Below are 20,600 nucleotides of genomic sequence, written 5' to 3'. Positions count from 1 at the left end.
GTATATTGCTTTATTGTCCAGTATTAATGGTTTCTATAAATGCCCCTGACTACTACTCACACTCAGTGTGGACAGGTCATCGTCAACCTCAATAACGTCCTGAATGGTGGTCCCGACGGCGCTGATGACGCGGTCGATCACATGGACAACGCCGTTGGTGGCCACCTGGTTGCCGTGGATGATCCTAGCGCAGTTGACGGTCACCACCTGCGGGGCGAGACACCATTTATAAAGTGACGCCATGAGGCGAGGCAATGATGGTGGCGCTCACCCCGTTGGAGTAGTGATTGATGAGAAGACCCAGGTCGTTGTACATGGAGGTGACTGTGATGCCGTTGCGTAAGTCTTTGGTCAGGAGGCGCTGGTTGACCATGTGGTAATGCAAGGCGTTGTACAGCTCAATGTTGATGTTGCTCACAAGCGCAGTCCGCATGCTCTGTCAAAGGTGAAGAATACGATGAAAATTTGCTATCAGCAGTGGTGGGAAGTAACCAATAACAAATATTTACAAATACTACAATTTCTTTGTCACTGTTCCGAAGTAGAGTTTTCAGGCATTTGTACTTCACTCGAGTATATATTTTTTTTCTGTCGACTTTTTGCTTGTACTCCTTACATTTGAAAACAGATGTCTGTAATTTCCACTCCTTACCTTGTCAAAAGAGGGTTGTTACTTTTTTTCAACCTCCATGGATGACCATCCAATGTAAAAAAAAAAAAAAAAAAGACATAAATAGAGGTAACGTTAACTGTGGTCAAGATCGTGATTAATTGAGATCTTGAAGGTCTGAAGAAGAAACATGGACAGCAGTGACATGGAGTAAGGTGAACTAGAGCACATGGATCGTGACGGCAACAAATTCGGCGAAGCTATTATGATATTCGCCATCCGTAGGGATGATTCAGGGTAAATGTATTGTCTTGTGCCAACCTAAAAACCAATAGCTTTTGGTGTTTAACAATTCCCAGTGTAATCTGAAAAAAACCAAAAAACATACAGTTAAGGTGTATTTTTGTCAGTTGTTATCATTAGCTAATTTAGCATTTTTTTTCTACTCGGTTCATAATGTGCTGTGGCATCAAGGTTGAGCCGAAGCTAGCTCGCTCTTAAACCACAAAATGCGACATGTAATGTGATTTGAAGTAATCAAAACGCGTGTTGTATGTCATTGACGGTAAAAATTAATTCATACTTTTTACTTGGATACTTAAGTTCATTACAGAGACTACTTACTCAAGTAGGCTACAGGAGTTGAATCAGTACATCTACTTTTTTACACAAGTATCTGTACTTAAACCTTTTATAAGTACAGAGTATGAGTACTTTTGCCACCCCCGTGTATTACGGGGGTATTTTCGGCTCTATCAGGAACCTCACCTCATCCAAAAGCTCCCAGGCGTCATTGCTGGGCGCAAAGAAGGTGTACGAGCCAGATCCCTCGATCTCACCCCTTAGCTTGGACACGTCAGCGTATCTTTGTGTGGAATGGGCCTTCACCATGCCCAATGTGCCATACACATGGTCGATCGGGGCCACTGTGGAGGGGAAAAAAAAAAGAAAAACTCTGGCAAAGTCTGTCTCGAAAATGCTTTTTTCCCCTTCACTTTAACCAGTTTTACAAGCATTTTTTTTACTTATTTATTTTTGACCAATTTCTATGTTTTGGTTTATAATATTCCTAATAACAATCAAACGCAGGGGCAATTGTGGATATGTAATAATATGATGACTGTTATATGGTTTTCGCATTCATCATGGCCCTCTGTGGGAAAACTAGCCAAACTAACTTGCTTGTTTTCGGAATGGGGTTGGATGCCTAACTACCCGGATGATTCCAATGCAAGCACGATGGAGAACTTGAAAACTCCACACAGGAAGACCTGAGCTGAGATTCAAACATGTAACCTCAAAACTACGAGGCAGATAAGCTAATCATTATTCACCGTGATGCCCATAAAGGACCAAGATTTTCGGGATTTGCAGAAAAGTGCTGCATGGCATCACGTGAGAATTTCTTTTATATGTTAATCTTTTTTGTTGGCTTTTTGTGGACTTTTGACGACACTCGTTCCAAACGAAGGAGCAGTGTCAAACAAGTGCTGCTCAGAGGAAAGTCAGTGGACCGCTAATAGCGCTAGCGGCAAGCTAATTAGCTGCTGACTAGTTAGCTGCTACGCGCCTCGTTGCGCCACGACATAACTACATCTTTTTTTTTAAAACCTGCGCAGGTCAATAAAAGAGGTACATCTGCAACGCCGCTTTTTTAAAATGTATTTATTATGCCCTCCTCCCTCATCATTAAAATGAAAAAAGTGTTTTATTGTTTCAACATAAAAATATTACAACTTAGTTTTAAACTTGTACTTCTGTTAAGAATGCTAAATGATAAATGTGACTTGCAAACAACGCATGTTCTGTTAAAAAAAAAAAAAAGGTTTTACAATGGCGGCAATCTGACACTGGAGGAAATAATTTCAACTGTCATTATTTCCAATGGGAAAAATTGGAGGTTGATGTGCTTCACAGCAGATAGCCAACAGACTTCCTACAACTTTTAACACGTGCACCCCAAAGAACACGACTACATGTGTCAGAAACATGTGAGTGCTTCCTTTACCGGAATAATAAGAAGCAGCTGCTCGCGGGGTTTGGAGGATATGCCCAAATAAAAGTTGTATAAATTGACTCCAACATAAGTCGCTTAACGCCACGCACCTGCAGGGCAACCGCGCATTCCATCCAGTTTCATGTAGCCTGGGCAGCACTCGTAAAGGACGGTCCTGTAAGTGAAACAAGCACATTAAAAACCTCAGACAGGTAGCAAATCCTTTAAAAGGTTGACTTCAAGCATCGTCAGATTATATGTCGGCTATCGACAGCATTGTTGTCACAGTGCTTCCAGATGTCACCGTTTGTCTCCTTTGATAGCAAAAGATGCCACGTGATCCAGCATCTTGCTCCAGATTCTAATGGGAAAGCTGGCTCCCGGATTAAGCTTCTATTCAAATTGTAGATTTATATTACAGAGAGTGCTCTATTTTAAGATTCACAATCAGTTTGGTTGCCGCTTGGCATTTGGTTAACCTAATTTTGGCACGCCGAAATGCTAGAGTGCGTAACGTCGGATTTAAAACATTTTGGTCAGCACAAAGACCCTTTTATGGTCTCTCCTATGGAAACTGTTGAACTAAGTATTGGGCTCTTACAGCAAGTCAAAATTGCCATCTCCTTGGAAACCGCACGGGAACGCTGAGAGATGCCGTCGCCGAGCCCAAATCGAGCGAACAGAAGAATGGCTTGTCCTGTACGACACAGCATATCAAAGCAACCCCAGCGTTTCTTTCAGGTTTCCCGTTTATGACGAGTTCGGTTTGAGGTCAGGTGTCACAAAAGCAAAAACTATCAACGTCAAAGTTGATGTTCTCCTTGTCATTTTCCACTAAAATTGGAGCAGATCACCCAGGGCGGCCCGAGGAGGATAGTAAAAATATAAAGTGCAGCTGCTGGGTGTAAACACGTCCGCAGGTATGAACATGTTTGGACCTTGTCTACTCTATTAGAAACATTTGGGGATGCACGTTTTGCTTTCAGACAGCGCAGGCGACTTATCCACATATTAAAAAAACAGCCACAAGAACACCACAGTGATACACATAGTACATATATACAGTTTATATATACACAGTTATAGCTCAGTTTCTGCTCTGTTGCTTACGCTCATAAATACAATTTCAAGAACCTTATCAAATAAACCCAAAACATTAAAAATAAATAAACCCAAAAAACAAAAATAAAGTGTGTTCAGGAGGGAACAATCGTCTCCCTTATATCCACGTGGAAAAAGAAGCAGTTTCCACGTGAAAGCAAACAGGAGAAAAGCTCCATATGCGAGTCACTTGCTCTTGTAAATGGACAATAATCGTGAGCCTGTGCACATTCCGGCATTCTTTGGGACAAAACACACCAAAAATGTCACACGCTTGAATTAGCTGATGAAGAAAAGACGCTGGATTGGATGCAGTTCGCAGTCAGAGGACAAAAACGCCAAATGTGTCCAACCATCATTTAAGAAAAACAAGGGAACATATTTGGTTCAGCTACCGCACTATTAAATGTGATTTCTATCTATCTATCTATCTATCTATCTATCTATCTATCTATCTATCTATCTATCTATCTATCTATCTATCTATCTATCTATCTATCTATCTATCTATCTATCTATCTATCTATCTATCTATCTATCTATCTATCTATCTATCTATCTATCTATCTTTTTTTTGACATACTAATTGCAGGCTACTCTATGCTTGACATAACAATTTAAAGATGATAATCATCGGTAATCCTGACATAAAAATGGGATTACATCGTTAAAATCACCCGTATTATTAATAGTGCTTATTTGTGGTTTTGTATCAGACTTGGAGGCACTGCGATGAGCTCACACAGCAGCCCAGTCAGGGCACAGTCAGCAAATTTATAAAAGAAAAGAAAAAAAAAAAAAAAAAAAAAAAAAGGGTTGCGACATTGCTCCGGGATTGTGTCTGGCCGAGGATTCAGAAACCTTTGACTCGTCAGCATCTCCTTAAAAAAGAAACCGTTCCTCTGAGATTCACTGTAAATTTTTCAAGAAGAATCTATTCTCCCCGGGGCTGCATTGCAATCCAGTTACCAAATCAGCAGCGTGGAAGTTGCTTTTGAAGCCCAAGTGTGAAGGAAAATGCACATAGAATTCTAGCTGGTGTCTAGAAAGAATAAAATGCTGTGTTTTTGCATAGGTCTTCTTTTGAGCTCGAAGCTTGTGTGCCAGTAAAAACAGGCAGCATTGAAAGGTTTTAATGGGGAGACTGCATTGTAGCACGTTTGCAAAATAATTGGGGTAACTGGAGCTTTTTGAACCCGTGTTTGCTTCATAACATAGACCCATCCGCAGTCTTTGACACCAGTGTTTCCCAACCTTGGTTGAGCCAAGACACGTTTTACGTTGGAATATTTTCCAAAAGAGTACATATCATGAGAAATAATGGGGATTTCCTCAACCTTACTTACTCGGTGTGAAATCTTCACCTGTTTAGTTGAACACAAAGCTAATACTTTGTTGTATGAATGGCATCAGGTGGATACACAGGCTGGAAGATCATTTACTTGTTATGCCAGTGACCATAAATAGATGAAGAAAGAAACATTTTCAGACAAATTAAGAGAAATTGTATAATTTCCCATGACACCCCTGATGATCTCACACAACACACTCCATCGCTGTGTTACACCGTGTCGTGGCACGCAAGAGTGTCATCCTATGCAACAAAAAAGCGAATCTAAACTGGTCGTGATGAAGCCATCATGTGGAGTGGCGGGCATGGAGCGAGTTGGTGGCGGAGGGCTGGGCGTTTAATAGAGAGACGAATGACCCCCCCCCCCAAAAAAAAAAACATGGCTCCCGTCCCTGTTTGAACACAAAAGTGCTGAGAAGCCTGAAATGGCAAGCGAGCAGGAGAAAAAAAACAAGCTGCGCAGTTGGACTTAAACACGGAATAGTGTCAGCAGTTCAGATCCACATCCTGGAGTCAGTGGTTGACCGCACTGACACTCATGCAGTGCCCCCCTCCAAACGCTAATGAACAAGACTATCCTTTAATCCAAACACTACAAAGCCTTTCGGGCCCCGTTCGGATGTGATAAAACCGTTTCATCCTTCAAGTGGCCAAACAGATGTTTCTCTGTGTGGAAAATGTCTTATTCACCAGAAGAAACTGCACTCAAGGGACGACGTTTAAAGATAAATGCACGTACATTGGAAACGTGTGTCTAACATGTCGTCCAAATTGTCGTAATGTTTGACTGATTGTATACTGTAGGGCGGGTGAATCCGCCCTACAGTATACCGAATCACCCACGCTTGTTTTGGATTTCAAAACTAATTGTCTCATAGGAAATACGTTAATACCCCGCATATTCACGCTTTACTATTCACAGATGCACCTACTTGTGTGTTTTTCTGTGGAACCGAGCTAGCTATTCACTAAATTATCACTTTTATTTTCTTCAGTTTTTTGTGCGCTTTCTGATAGGCCGCAAGCTGGAGCCAAAGCACTTTGTAATAGGAAAGTAGTACATTGCTGTCAAGGAAGTATGTTGAAGTGAGACATCTCAACTGAAAGAGATGTTTGCTTGGGAGGAGCTATGTTTAGTCTGGGTTGTGCGTGTGGAAGTTCCTTTTTCAAAATAAAATCATCTGTAAACCATTTATTGTTATGGGTAATGTAAGATTGACGCAGTCCCTATCAACCATGAAAAACGGGGTTTTACTCGATCTTCATAATACCAATTAGCATTTGGTCACTATAATCGTGATATACTGTACTGTAAAAGCCTCATACAGTTTCATCCCAAGTCACGCAAACATTACGTTTCCTTGACATTTAAGTAGATTTCCAAATTGTACAAAAGTTCCTTAAACTGAACCGGTGATCGTAAATGAAACCAACTTCACTCACAATGGAGTATGATGACTCAAAACTACTCACGCTTTCTTTCCACAGATGGCGCCTTGGTACCAATTGCGACAAGTGCTGAAGTACTTCTTCCTGGTCCCCATGACTTGCTGCAAGGCGCACACATTGGGCCTGAGGTGCATTGATGTTGGGGGGAAGGAAACATGAATCAGGTAAAACGCGGGATTAAGAGTCTACTGACACAGATTGAAAGCATTATAAGGGAGGCATTGGTTGAACTGTGTAGTCATCATACATATGAATTCGTCAAATGTGTTATACAGTGGCGGCTTGAGATACAGGTTTATTTATGTGACCATGCTCGTAACTCAAAACGTCCATCTGGAATCATCTTTCCCCATTGAAATGAATGGAAATGCCAATAATCTACTACCAGACTCCACCCAAAAACAAAATTTTTAATCAGTAAAATAGCACTCTGTAATGTTATACGTTATAAAAAAACATACATTAAGGACATCATTAAATCGGATTTAAAGAATTAAACAGTTTTTGGCACAATTTTTGCTTCGATTCAATGGACAATGTGCTGCTCCTCCTGGTGTGCACGCCTTGGCCACATGAGGGCAGTACGATGCATACAGTGCTCGTATCTCCAAATTTTGCTTGCAAGTCAAAGCAAAAAAAAGGGTCAGAATGACAGCTTGTATCTCCAAAACCTTGTAAGTCAGGTCACTCGTACCTCAAGGTCACCACTGTATTTGAATACATAAACACACGTGTACAAAAGTTGCAATATCCAATCTAAATGTAATGCATTATTTGACACCAGTGCCAAAATGCTAATTTTCATACATTCACAAATGAATGCTAAGGTCCATCTCAATAAATTTGAATATTGTGGAAAGCTTTGTTTTTTTCAGGTGTTCAATTCCAAAAATGGAACTCCCACCCCCACCCATATCCGTAACCGCTTCTCCTCACGCGGGTCGCGGGCTGCTGGAGCCTATGCCAGCTATCTTCGGGCGGGAGGCGGTGTACACCCCGAACCGGTCGCCAGCCAATCGCAGGGCACAAAGAAACAAACAATCATTGGCGCTCACATTCATACCGACGGGCAATTTAGAGTTTCCAATTAACCTACCGTGCATGTTTTTGGGATGTGGAAGTTTTCTCCGGCGTCCCCAGAGAAAACCCACGCAGGCACGGGGAGAAAATGCAAACTCCACACAGGCGGGGCCGGGATTCGAACCCCGGTCCCCAGAACTGGGAGGCAGATGTGCTAACCAGTCGAAAAGTGGAACGCATAAAAGATTTTCTACTTACAGGGTGAAATATTTTGTTTTTTGATTTTATTAATTTGGATTATTATAGCTTGCAGTTAACGGAAATTCCAAATTCTTCATCTCAAGAAATGTGTTAGATGAATCTATAATATACACGTAATATATGAGTTACATATGAATTTTTTATTTTTTATTTTTTTTGTACAATATTCTGATTTATTAAGATGCACCTGTATGTATGTATGTAATATTTGCAAGAGACAAGACATAATGACATAATCGTGTATCAGGGTGTCCAAAACTAATTCTTTTTACAAAAAAACAATATTTATTCCTTACCCTTGGTTCCTCGCCCGGATGCGACTGTGCGCCACTATCTTGTCGTAGGGCGACGAGTGCGCCTCGTCCAACGAGGATGAGAGCACAAAGAGTGCAAAGGTGGCCGCGAAGAGGAGCTTCATCCTTGGCTTCCTGGCTCGTACCCCTTCCAGACCCCAAGTGAGGAGGGCTCCACTCAGAGTGGGAGTTTTTATATTGCCGCGCTCACTCGCCTCCTGCCCCAGGAGGATGACAACATCACGCACAAGTACTACCAGGAATCTCTCAGAGAAAGTTACCATTTTTTTTTCTTAAGAATTTATCATAACAAAATGTCAATGTTTAGATTTTTTAAAATGGGATGGGATTTTTTTTATTTTTTACTACCTGTCATTGACAATTGTTTTTAAAGCCACATTTCTGCTCTTTTTTAAACATTTTAATGCGAAATAAAACAGTCACAAGACACATTTTTATTTCTTCATGTGAAATGAAGCAACCAAAATATGAGAAACTGCTCTCAGGATGATGTAGTTGTACACAGCTTCAAACTAAAGCCATATTAATAACAAGTTGTTACATTGTAAAACAGCATTATTTCATTTGAATCTTTTTTTTTTAATTGCATACGATTAAGATTAATACCCCGTTTTTCTGTGAACTCATTGCAACCAGCACATGCGCACCCTTATTGTGCAGCTGTACCTAATAAAGTGTCTCAGGGGTGTAATTCAAATTCTTGTCAACTGCCTTTCTACCCCCCAATAACATAATAGCACTAATCAAGCAGACATATAATGTTATTATCATTTCTGAATGACAAATAACCACCGTAGTGCTTATTGTGTGTACTGTGAGCACATCCAGAATGTTGTGTGTGTGCGCCACCTAGTGGTGAGAAGGACTGCCTGTTCATCAACCACACAAGGTCATACATAGCAGGTCAGTGTTACCCCCAAACTTTATAGACATACATGATATATGTATGTGTGTATATATATATATATATATATATATATATATATATATATATATACACACACACATACATATATATATATATATATATATATACATGAGATTATTCTCATGTATATTTTTACATGAGAATAATCTCACGGAACACCACAAAACAGACCCAAACAAAAGTGAATATATACTGAAATATTGACGACCCTGTTTCAATTAAAAACTTACAAATCTACGTACTCTGTGGAATCTGGGCCTGTACAGTTGAACACAAAGCTGTTATTCTTTTGTATGAAGGGCTACAGGTGGTTACACAGGTTAATTATACTTTCTGCCATCTAGTGGAAGAGCATTGAGTTATTCTGCGTGTCACTGTACATTGCTGGCATAGATAGATGCATAAGTCAAATTGGATAAGCGTTTGGGAATCACCGGACTCGATTAGGTGACGTTGCAATAACGATTGGATTATTAGATTAACAATACATTACTTCGATGTAAATAAGGATTCATTTTCAAAGCAAAAAAAATGAAATTGTATCATTTCCTATCGTAAAAATTTGTGTTTGCATGTATAACAATCAAATTAAAAAAACAGAAAGTTCAATCAAGCACGTTGACGCACATGATTTGCGTTTGCGGGCCACATAAAATGATGTGGCGGCCAAGATCTGTCCCCCGGGCCTTGAGTTTGACACGTGATTTCAACTTTTAATTCGGGCTGTCATAAACATATTCTGACAAGGTGTCAATCACTCGGTTTTTCGCTATCCCCTGATTGCTCTATTCACAAATAGGTTTAACCTTCAAGGCCTTTTATTGACTCCTTACTTGGCTCTGATATGTCGTCTTAATCGAAACGACTGGAGGACATTAACTTGCTAATCCCAACGTTTGAACACGCGGGATGTTTCCGCATTAGACTCGCTTTGCATGCAGCGACATCAACGGCACAGATGAACTCAGCGATAATCGGATGCAGCGTGGCGTCGGCACTCGCACGAGCCGTCCGCTCTTACTCACTTCCACATCGATAATGAAAACACAGCACTAAGTAGTTCTCTGTCACATAATCGTTTCTTGACGCTACAATCTTTGCGGGCGAGCCCGCCACGACGATGACAGGTGATAACGCAGAAGCTTTTAGTGTCTGAAAAGTCAAAAGCAAATCTTTTGTTCATCTCGTTTGTTTTTATGACTTAAATCTTTGAAAGCTCGAGCTCATGACCATGAAATAAACATCTAGATCACATGATTAAAATAATCCTATCGTGCACTCGCCGGCCATTCCATGAGGTCAGCGACTTCCAACCACTGACTCACCGTTAACGAGGTGTGTCATGAGGTGTGCCGCAGGACGTGATCCAATTTCACTTATGCACCTATTTATGCAACTGACATATAGTGACAAGCAGAAAAATTAAATGCTCTTCCACTCGATGACAGACGGTACAATTAAGCTGTGTATTCACCTATTGCCATTCATACAACATCGTACAACAGCCTCGCGTTCAACTCAATGGGCCCGGGTTTCACACTGATGCCTGAGTAAATTGAGACGAGATCATCATGATCTCAGGATACTGTATACACTTTTTGTGACATTTTTTATTTGGCGCTGTGCTGGGATATTTTTCTCCTCGACAATATCTGCTTTGGCTCAATCAAGGTTGAGAAACACTGCATTCGGTAATCATCCACTATCATCGAATAGGAAATGTTCTCATAATAATAATAATAATAAGAAGAAGAATTTGTATTGTTCTAATTCTCTTCAAGAGGCATACAAACATAATCACATCAGTTGGCTGCCGTAGTACCACGACTGACCTGTGAGAGGCAGCATTGTGCCACATGGCATCAAGATTGCTGGGAAATACAAAGAAAAACTACTCCCAGTAGAAGAAGCTAGGCTAACTGTTAGTTGATCTCATAATGGAACTGTGTTGACCTCATGTAAATAATGAACAGGTTTAGCATGTATGATTGTCGACCCCAACAGTTTTCTGAGCAGACTGAGACAAATATATCACTCTAAAGACACCTCACATCACGGGTTAATCCCTCGGGATAATCTTTCAGAGCCGTCCGATGCTGATTTGGTTGGTGACGAAGGTACAAACTGCTCAAATTCGGCTCGTTTGTTAGTATGTTTCAAGTAGGCATTGAGAATTTCCTGTGAGCTTAGCATCTGCTGCAAGAGGGTCTGCTTTTGTGTACAGACTCCGTACAAGAAATAAACTATTCACCAGAACAGTTTTTTCCACTCCGTAAACAGGATGAGTGAGAATTTAACAGTGGTAAAGAAGACGAATGTGCGACCTTTGATGTGAGATTGTTACCCAAAATGGAAGCATTAAAGAAACCGGAATTTGGCCAGGATGTTGAAGTCTTTCAGTCTGTCCAAAGATCACTTCGCCATTTCACGTGTAATTTAATTTTCCGATCCATCAATTTGAACTTTGGCAATATTTCTGTGAACACTCATAAAAAAGAAATAAGAAAAAGCACAGTGTATCATGGGGGCAGCATGACCTGCAAACCCTCCAGGAATTTAATTTCATTGAGTTCAATTGCTCCCACATTTAAAAAAAAAATAAAAATAAAAAAAATAAATCAACCTGTTCAAAAGCTGGGCCGCAAAAAAAATTGTTGCATGTCATACCGCACTATATAATTAGTACAACACTACTGTTTTGAGGTGACTTGAAACTGCTTAATTTACTAAATTAATGAATAATGCATCCATGACTTAACCTCTTAAGTCTAGTTCAAAGTAAACATGTTTTTTTTTTTTTAGAAAAAAAGAGGTAAAAAGCCTTACTTGACACATCATTTATTAATTCTCTACTTTCCATGAGTCAGCACTGCCCTATCAATTCTATGACCTGATTATGACATTTTTTTTCATGTAATAAACTTGACAGAACTAGAACGGGGTCAGAAAGGTGTCTTCATTTAATAAATTACAACGAAGCAACAAAAAAAAATAAAACAAAAATAAAAAACATTATTTGTGGACATGGATGAATGTGTTTTTTTTATTTTTATTTTTTTTAATTTAGGTCATTCATGTTCATCAGTTTGTAGTTTGCATGAATGGTCCTTCTCTTGAGCGTGTCTCCTCCACTTCCTGCGCAGCTTCCACTATCACCCTCGGACTTTTGCACTCTTGGCTGCGTCCTCTGGCGGTTTCCGAACTCTTCGAGGCCTTCTCAGAGTTTGACTTGGTTTCATTGCAGTTCTGAGAGGGCATTCCGGAGTGTCTCTGCTGGGGGACGTCGTCAAAGTGGTTTTTTGCAGTAGTAGCCGGGACAACGCGGCTATTGGTCGGGCTTGTGTTGGCAGCTCCACTCGACCTATCGGTGGTCAGGTCAAACACTTCCAGCCTCTGTTGTGACTCCTCCGTGCACCACTTAGGGGAGTACTTGAAGGAGTTTCCCTGGTAAGCAAAAGGGGAGCTCGCTGCTTTCCCAGAACCTCGGCCTTGCAATTTTCCCTTCATCATTCCCAGCACCTCATAGCGGAAGCTGGAGATGTCCTGCTTGAGCTCCTATCGACGATTAAGCAGAATTGTTTTAACGGCAGCAAATGAACATGGTAGAAAGTTCTTCCGTTCAGCAGTTAACGCTACCTTGAAGTTTTCCTCAGTCAACCCTTCTTCTGTCTTGGCGTCTCTGATCATTGCAGCTACATACCTCTTTACTAGGTTTTTTAAAACCTCCTGAAAATTACACACTAATGTTGATGTTCAACTAATGTCGATTCTTGTAAATTCATTCATTCATCTTCCTTTCCGCTTATCCTCACTAGGGTCGCGGGCGTACTGGAGCCTATCCCAGCTATCTTGGGGCGAGGGGCGGGGTGCACCCTCAACTGGTCGCCGGCCAATCGCAGGGCACGTAGAAACAAACAACCATTCACTCACTCATTCACTCACATTCACACCTACGAGCTATTTTGAACATGCAAACTCCACACAGGCCAGGCCGGGGTTTGAACCGCGGTCCTCGGAACTGTGAGGTGGATGTGCTAACCAGTCGCTCCCACCGTGCCGCTTCTTGTAAATTATTTGAGATAATGAAAATGTGTCATACCTGATACTCGTGGTTTAGTCTGACATTGTCTGCTGCACGCCTCTGTAATTAAAGAAGTAAATGGTCCATCAATAATGGGTGTTTTGTGCATTTGCAATACGGTGGTACCTTAAGTTACAAGTTTAATTCGTTCTGTGTCCAATTTCAACTCGTATATTGAATCAATTTTCCCCATTAAAATGAATTGAAATGCCATCAATACAGCCCCCCCCCTCCACCCCCCAACAAAAACACCACAATTTTGCGATGGTTTAAATAAATTATATAGCTCTGTATTGTAAAATATAAATATAAACCATAATACAACTCATTAAAATAGAAAGTAAGGAAATAAACTGGATTGATTTATTGATTTATTTCGAAATAAGTGTCAATATTAAAGTAAGAGCCCCAGATACCTGACATTGGGTCTCAATGGTCGAACCTCCACTGTGTTGCTGTCGGACCAAATATTGCACCCACCCTCTTTAAACAACAGAGGGTCCTCGGTTTACATCGGTCACGACATCCAACGTTTCGAGGTTACAAATCGTGCGCGATGAACTAGCGCAGTGGTGTAAGAATGCGTGGTCATGCGGCACGCTCATTCGGCGCCATACTTACTGTACTTCATTTGTTGTTGAATATTTATGGACTGGAAGTGTTTTGCATACAAGAAAGTGACTGTAATTATGACTTTAGCATTGCGCCAGCATTGGTTAGCAATAGATTATTTCCGGCTCTTTCCATACAAAATTGGGTTATATCGCTGCCGTAGGAACAGATCTTCGGTGTAACTGAGGACCCCGTTTATCAGGAACGTTGTCCGGTATCAAAGCAAGATACTTCATATCTTACAAGATCAGTGACAGATGGCCACTTTCAAGTGTAAGTTCACCGCGAATCTTCTGTGAGAGTCCTAATAAAAAAAAAACAAAAAAAAAGTGCTAAGAAAATGTAAAACAATAACTTACCCCCAAACTTTCAAAGGTTGCGAGTCTTTTTAAGCTTGGCCTCCGAAATACACGCGCTTGTATCCATCCTGTCAGATAATAAAATGACTTGGGACTGGGTATTATGTTGAACGGAGATGGCAAAGTTCCTCCCTCTTCAAAGTAGCTCATCCATAATTTAGTTCTGGCAAATTTCCACTCTATATCCGCATGATCCTTAAAAGAAAATGTGAGTCGTTCATCAGGGCCGTTTGTTGAAGAACACGAGACAAATGAGTGCTGTTAAACAACAGAGTGGGCGACTCACGGCAATGTGCTGGTACGAGTTGTTCATCATGGCAATTAACATGTTCAGCAGCACAACCAGGGAGATGATGTTGTACGTGCCGAACATGGTGGTTCCAACAAACTCCGTAAATTCGTGGTCCGGCTTTACTCGTGTCACATACAGGGAAATGAGGCCAAACACAGACCAGAATAATGACTGCAGTGTCTCGAATAACCTGCAAAACAAGTGAAACATACATCAGATGCACCCGGCTGATGAACAGTTGTTCATTATCCGCACCGGTTTTGTTTCAGAACGTACGTCGAGAACGCGTTGTTTTGCTGCATGCAACGAATACCCTTGCAGTTGCTGCCCTCGTCGGTTTTGTAGTTAAGGTAGAGCTGGTTGAGGCCGTTGGCGAAGGCCAGCAGCACCAGACAGTAGATGAAGAGGAACTTCAGGATGTCGAGGAGCATGCGGCCCAGCGAGATTTGCAGCGGGCCCAGATGGGAATTGGCGGTGAAAAGGCAGATGAGGCGCAGGGAGCTGAAGATATTGGCGATGGCAAACAACGCCTCGGCTATGAGGGTCGGGTGCCACATTTCCCAGCTGCATCGGGGTTTGTGCCCACTATACTGCAAGATAAATTTATACGGTATTGTTAAAGAACGGTCAGGTTCCCATGCTGTACTAAACTACAGTAAAATAGAATAGGGACAGAGCCCTAGTGAGCAATAGTGAAAAACCGCCAGTAATTGATGCCCCCCCCCCCCCCCCAAAAAAAATTGTTTTTACATTGCCTGTATTCATAGTTTGAACCGTAAATATACCACAAACTTAAAAAAAAAAAAAAAAAACGAGGTCATGTGGATGTGAAAGTGTGCACCTCCTTTTTAACCTGGAATGGAAAGATGCATGAAATAGCGGATTTGATCTTCCTTCAAGCGTTCTTGCCTGTCGCAATATTCAACCAAAATGCATCAACGTTTCACAGCACCAATGTAATCTTTCATACATGGCCATACTCCACAGTTCCGTACTTATTTATATACTGTACTGTACTGTACTATACCTTTGAATAGGCAACAATCTTCAGGGAAATGGTTGCAAGATACAATGCGTTCATAATGAAGTCCATTATGTTCCACCAGTCGTCCATGTAGTCTTGGAAACCGCTATCCCACATCTGCTTGATCTCTGTCCAGATGAACCCTTGAAGACGTGAGCAAACGGTGGCTTTACGATGGCATCACAACCACGAAGGAAAATTGTATGAGAAAATTGTCTTTGAAGATATTCTTTACCGATGACCCAGGGTAAGATCATCCATTCCACAACGGTTGGCGCTGGGCCCTGAAGGTCACGCTGCGGGGCTTCGATGTGCTGCGATGCCAAGAGGAGCAGGAACAGGAATGTCAAGTAGGAAGCGGCGTGACAGATGAACTTGATAAAGGGCTTGCGGATGAATAAGCCATAACGGCTTTTCGGAGAGACCAAGTATAAGATGGATAACACGGGGAAGAGGAGCCCGATGAGTATACACGTGATGAGCTTGACTGCCCAGTGACGCCTCCTCCAGCCCGGGATCTCATCATACCACCGGGAGGCCAGCAGCTGCTGACAGTTGGGCTGGGCGACAAACTATGAATGAGAAAAAGGAATTGATAACGACCGACCTCAAACTCAGCCGGTATCAGAAAACTGTCGCCGTAATAGTTGAAAGTGGAAAATGACTTTCTGGGCATGAATGGTTGTAATCATTTACTCGTTATTAGATTCCCAATAGTCGGTTTTTGTATTGAAGAGCATCTGTAAATATTCAAAATTGATCCAGAAATGATTTATGATGCAAGTTGTCGAATCTGGTTCTTATCGTCTGCTCTCTATCATGTGATATAAAAAACCAAAAACATCTGCAAGACATCTTTTGCTGGTGATGGGAGTTAATTTCAGCTTAACCTCGTTATAGCCAAATGGATTCGCTACATTACGGGTTGGGTGATGAGGTCATCTTTCCACGCAGAATCCCTTTAAAGTTTCCCAGCTTGCCTCGGGAGTGGCCAAATTGAACGCGACGTGGCACACTGGATGGCATTGAGCAGACGATTCAGTTGAATTACTGTATGATTGAAATCTACTCTATAGTGTATGACATTTGTTGACACAAACTTTGATAGCAGGAACAGATTTTGTGGACAACTGCTAAAGTGCTTTTAATGGTCTGCAGCCTGTCTGTAACCACCTTGGCGCCATCTCATCAGAAAAACCACAATAGCAACCTGTAAAAAGCTTGCGGTTATGTCGTTAGCGTCAATATATCCCAAACCGGCAATAAAGTGAGCGACATCGCGAGGAAGATGCTGTACAAAATGGGAGCATGTATTTGTCTCAATTGTAAGCTTCCAACTTTCTCGTTCTCTTTCTAGTTCAAGTGTAACGGTTTGGCATCGCCATATTTGTATTCATATAGTATAATCTCCATGAAAAAATATGTCCTCTCGTGGAGTAGTACAAATGTGTCCAAAACTATTTTCAGACCCTAAAATATTTCAAACAATATATCCAATACCAAAATGTTCTCCTAATGATAAAGATATTAGGAGTGGCAGGGAAAGAGCCATCACGTTGTCATTATCACCTAATAATCTAATTGCCATGGGACTGATGAGGCAACGGTAATGGATTACATTAAGATGCAGCCTTGCAATTATGGGCTGGCCAAAACTCCCTCAGGACACCTCCAACCATTTAGACCCATTTGTGACTCGTCTTGGCGCAGTTCTTGTCACCAGGCCACGTTGTTTATGAAAAGAGTACATGAATTTCTGAATGGCGAACTGCAGCAGAGGATTATTGTTTGTTTTTAAAAGACAGTTTTGGATATTTTGATATAAAGGAGAGGAGAGTAGACCTGAAAGTAAACGGAAAGAACAAAATACCTCTTTCTGGCAGTATTTGATAGCCAATTTGACCCGCGCCAGATCGTTAGTGTTCTCATCCAGCAGTGGGTTGATGTCATCACGGTAGTTAAGGATGATTTCCAGCTCCTTGGAGCTCCTGGTCTGGTCCAAGAGGTCCTTTGCAAATTGTTTACACGTATGCGACAGCGCCTCATACTCTGACTTGAACTCGTTCTCCACCCTGCTGAGCTCCTTCAGCTCCCAGCTGAGCTGAAAGGCCGTGAGGAACGGATCCTCGCTGGACAGGGCGATTAGCGACGGGCTGGCCAATGCCTTGTAGATGTTGAGGCGGGAGTGCGAGTGGCGCAGGCCGTCCACGTCCAAACTGGACACGCACTCCAGGCAGTCGCACAGCACGGCGTGCGGCTGAGGTATGTTTACGCCTCGCTGCACAAGTAGTTTGATGATCTCGTAGTTGTTGGTGTGGGCTGCCAGGATGATCGGAGTGATGTCAGGGGTAAAGTCCGAAAACTGTTTGTCCAGCAGAATGGGTGGGAGCTTTACAGAAAAGAGAAATACTTCAATTACCAGATAGGAAGTTGCTTGGAGTTTAGCTGGACAATACAATAACAGTGTGCAGGTTTCCAGTGTACTGCCACATTCATCTTCTGTTTGCTTTCTTTCTTCTTGCTAACATCAGCTAAAAAAAATATATTTAAATTTCTCCTCAATGGTGCTCTTGTAACTGTCTGTCTGGTTGGTCAGCCTGGTCCATCGGTCTGTCCGGTTGGTCTGTCAACCTGTCTGGTCTGTCAGGCCTGTCAGTCTGTTTGTCCGTCAGTCCTTTCATCCTGAAGAGGCACCATAAAGAGGGTCAGCAAAACAAACAACAACAAAAACAACAAAAGAAGAAGACTACTTACTACCTTGAGAATTTGATCATTATATCATAAGGTGTGCGGCGTAAAATTAAATCGTTACGTATGCTCAGTTACCACTGTACTTACTGTTATTCCACTGTATTGTTTTAATTCATGCGATTGGCTGGCAACCAGTTCAGGGTGTACCCCGCCTCCTGCCCGATGATAGCTGGGATAGGCTTCAGCACATCCGCGGCTCAGAAAATGGATGGATGGATGGATGGATGTTTTAATTCATGGTAAAATGTTTTTCATACAAATATTTACTGAAAGTATGATTTGACCACTGCGCTAGCGTAGATTAGGCATTGACTACTGTGCTTTCTGACTTATGTACAAATTCAGGCCGTAGGAACACAGCTTCTGTACTTCTGTACTCACATAATGCAGCATCTAAACCTACACAATGATGTGCTTGCATCATCTATTAAACAGCCTGAGAAATGTCTTAGACACATCTATAAATTACCAAGCATATGGTGTGGTATGCTGTGCTGAAAATGTGCGTGGAAAGGGTCCCATTTCACATCTTTTGTCTTTTGACCATCTTACCGAACAGCAACCTCGCTAATGACTTTTGGGTTCAGGTAGCCTCTTATTATGCTCCGTCTGGACTGAACACCACACCCTTTTGTCATCTCCCATTACAAGCACTCTCGGCAGCATCCGTAATCACCAAGATATCAAAGAGATAAAAGCAGTTTATCAATCAATGAGTGACAGGATGAAACAAAGAACCCACTTGCTTCAAACACATTTAAACTTCTTGTAACACACTTTTTCGCCACATTGTAAACTTGTTTGAACAAACACAAAAAAATGATTTCCACTACACAGCGACAAATACATACACCGCTAGGTGAACAGCATGATATAGCGATGGAACACTGTATGTGCCTTGGCTCATTAAAAGTTGGCAAACACTGGGTTAGATGAAAAGTTTCTAGTAGTTGGCGCTGTTGATTTGTGTGTGACAGTGACTTGGAAGTAAATTATTACTGTAAGGGAAGCAGTCTGTGTGAATGAGGACCCTGCCTGGGATGTCAGCCCCCTCCCAACTTCACCTTTTTCTCACCACTCAGCTTCTTGCGGTTGAGCAGCAGCGCCCACCACCTCCTTGTGAATGACATGCATCAGGGCGATGCCCATGTGCATGTTGTACATTTTACAGGGGACGTATCATGGAGCATTGCCTTTTTAATGGCTTATATTTAAATTTGTGAGTCCATTGTTGTCCATTGTGTTCCCCTCGGAGCCCACAGCGCTGGATTTAGTCGCTGAAAAAACTGAGTGCTGGTTGCGGTAGTGGCAGCGGTATAAGTCCGGTACGCTCGAGGGCTTTCTTCGGAGCCCGCAGCGTTGGATGAGTCAAGTCGTTGGGGTATAGTCTACTGCGAGAACTAGCGGCAGGCGCTAGGTTCCGTAGCAACGCGGAGCAGCCATCCAAGAAGGGGTAAGTTTCCTGAGCAAAACGTTTTTAAAGAAGTCATACACATACAGTTCTATTTGTGTGTTGACGCATACCCTAGTGAGTGATGTGAGGAGCTCTTACGCCCACTTAGGTTGGCCTTTTACCACACGCTAATTTCAGTGGAAGTATATGCTCCTTGTGAGTGTTTTCATTTTGTATTTGGCTGTGTGACTGTTTCTCTTGTTCAATAAATGCCTGAAAATGCATCAGCGACTATCGTTATTTTATTTATTTATTTTTTTCCCACGTCACTGGAGTGGCGGTCTATGTGACGCTTACTCGTGAAGCTATTAGCGGTAGGGCTCGGAATCGCGGGGAATGACTGTACCTGTTTTTCACCACTTGGCTTCTTGTGGTTGAGCAGCAGCTCGACGGCGCCCACCACCTCCTTGCGGATGGCGTGCAGCAGGGCGTCGCCCACATGCACGTTATAGCTGAGCAGCAGCTCCACGATCTCCAGGTTCTCGTTCTCGATGGCAATGAGCAGCGCAGTGCGCCCCAGGGAGTCCACGCAGTCAATGTTGATGCAGAAGTAGATCTCGGCCTCCTCTAGGGCCTCCTTCACCGTGGCGTAGTCGCCCTTGCCCACCGCCCCGAGGTAGGCCCTCTCCAGGGCCGAGAGCTCCGACTCGGCCCGCACGATGCGTAGGGGGATGCGGTCGCAGTATGAGGAGCTGTCTGTCTTCTTGTAGTACAGCTGGGACATTGTTCACTGACCCTTCCAATCACATACAGTATTTGCCTCATTCTTAATGGGTAAGGTCAGTGTTAAACTGTGCTGACATCCAATAGTTTTTAATATACAATAGCACCTTACAAGATTAATTTGTTACGTGACCAAGCTTGTAACTCAATTTACTTGTACAGTAGACCCCCTCATACCACCTATTCACAGATTTTATTTTATTGTTTAATTTTTTAAACATTTTATTTTTTAAATATTTTATTTGTTTTTGGAAAAAAAATTTGGTTTAAAAAAA

The 20,600-nt window shown here is 42.1% G+C and overlaps 1 protein-coding gene across 3 annotated transcripts in view; it reads right to left on the bottom strand.

Moving 5' to 3' along the window:
- LOC133404912 (short transient receptor potential channel 4-like) overlaps positions 1 to 20,326 on the bottom strand; it is a 29,381-nt gene extending 9,055 nt beyond the window's left edge. The window contains exons 1-14 of one of the 3 annotated variants that reach the window (XM_061681428.1): positions 19,949 to 20,326; positions 17,269 to 17,787; positions 15,634 to 15,970; positions 15,402 to 15,541; positions 14,651 to 14,964; positions 14,369 to 14,564; positions 14,083 to 14,277; positions 13,130 to 13,171; positions 8,085 to 8,299; positions 6,532 to 6,630; positions 2,717 to 2,781; positions 1,379 to 1,536; positions 272 to 436; positions 61 to 207 (exon numbers count right to left, since the gene is read on the bottom strand). In XM_061681428.1, the coding sequence (XP_061537412.1) occupies positions 61 to 207; positions 272 to 436; positions 1,379 to 1,536; positions 2,717 to 2,781; positions 6,532 to 6,630; positions 8,085 to 8,299; positions 13,130 to 13,171; positions 14,083 to 14,277; positions 14,369 to 14,564; positions 14,651 to 14,964; positions 15,402 to 15,541; positions 15,634 to 15,970; positions 17,269 to 17,787; positions 19,949 to 20,326 (2,970 nt within the window). Of the gene's footprint in view, positions 1 to 60; positions 208 to 271; positions 437 to 1,378; positions 1,537 to 2,716; positions 2,782 to 6,531; positions 6,631 to 8,084; positions 8,300 to 11,926; positions 12,586 to 12,666; positions 12,757 to 13,129; positions 13,172 to 14,082; positions 14,278 to 14,368; positions 14,565 to 14,650; positions 14,965 to 15,401; positions 15,542 to 15,633; positions 15,971 to 17,268; positions 17,788 to 19,948 lie in introns of those variants that run through there. The other 2 variants (XM_061681429.1, XM_061681430.1) reach the window with 2 other exon arrangements.
- Positions 20,327 to 20,600: the final 274 nt, after the last annotated feature.

This window comes from Phycodurus eques, chromosome 7 (assembly GCF_024500275.1).
Source record: "Phycodurus eques isolate BA_2022a chromosome 7, UOR_Pequ_1.1, whole genome shotgun sequence".
NCBI lineage: Eukaryota > Metazoa > Chordata > Actinopteri > Syngnathiformes > Syngnathidae > Phycodurus > Phycodurus eques.
This window is presented reverse-complemented; position numbering and strand designations above follow the sequence as displayed.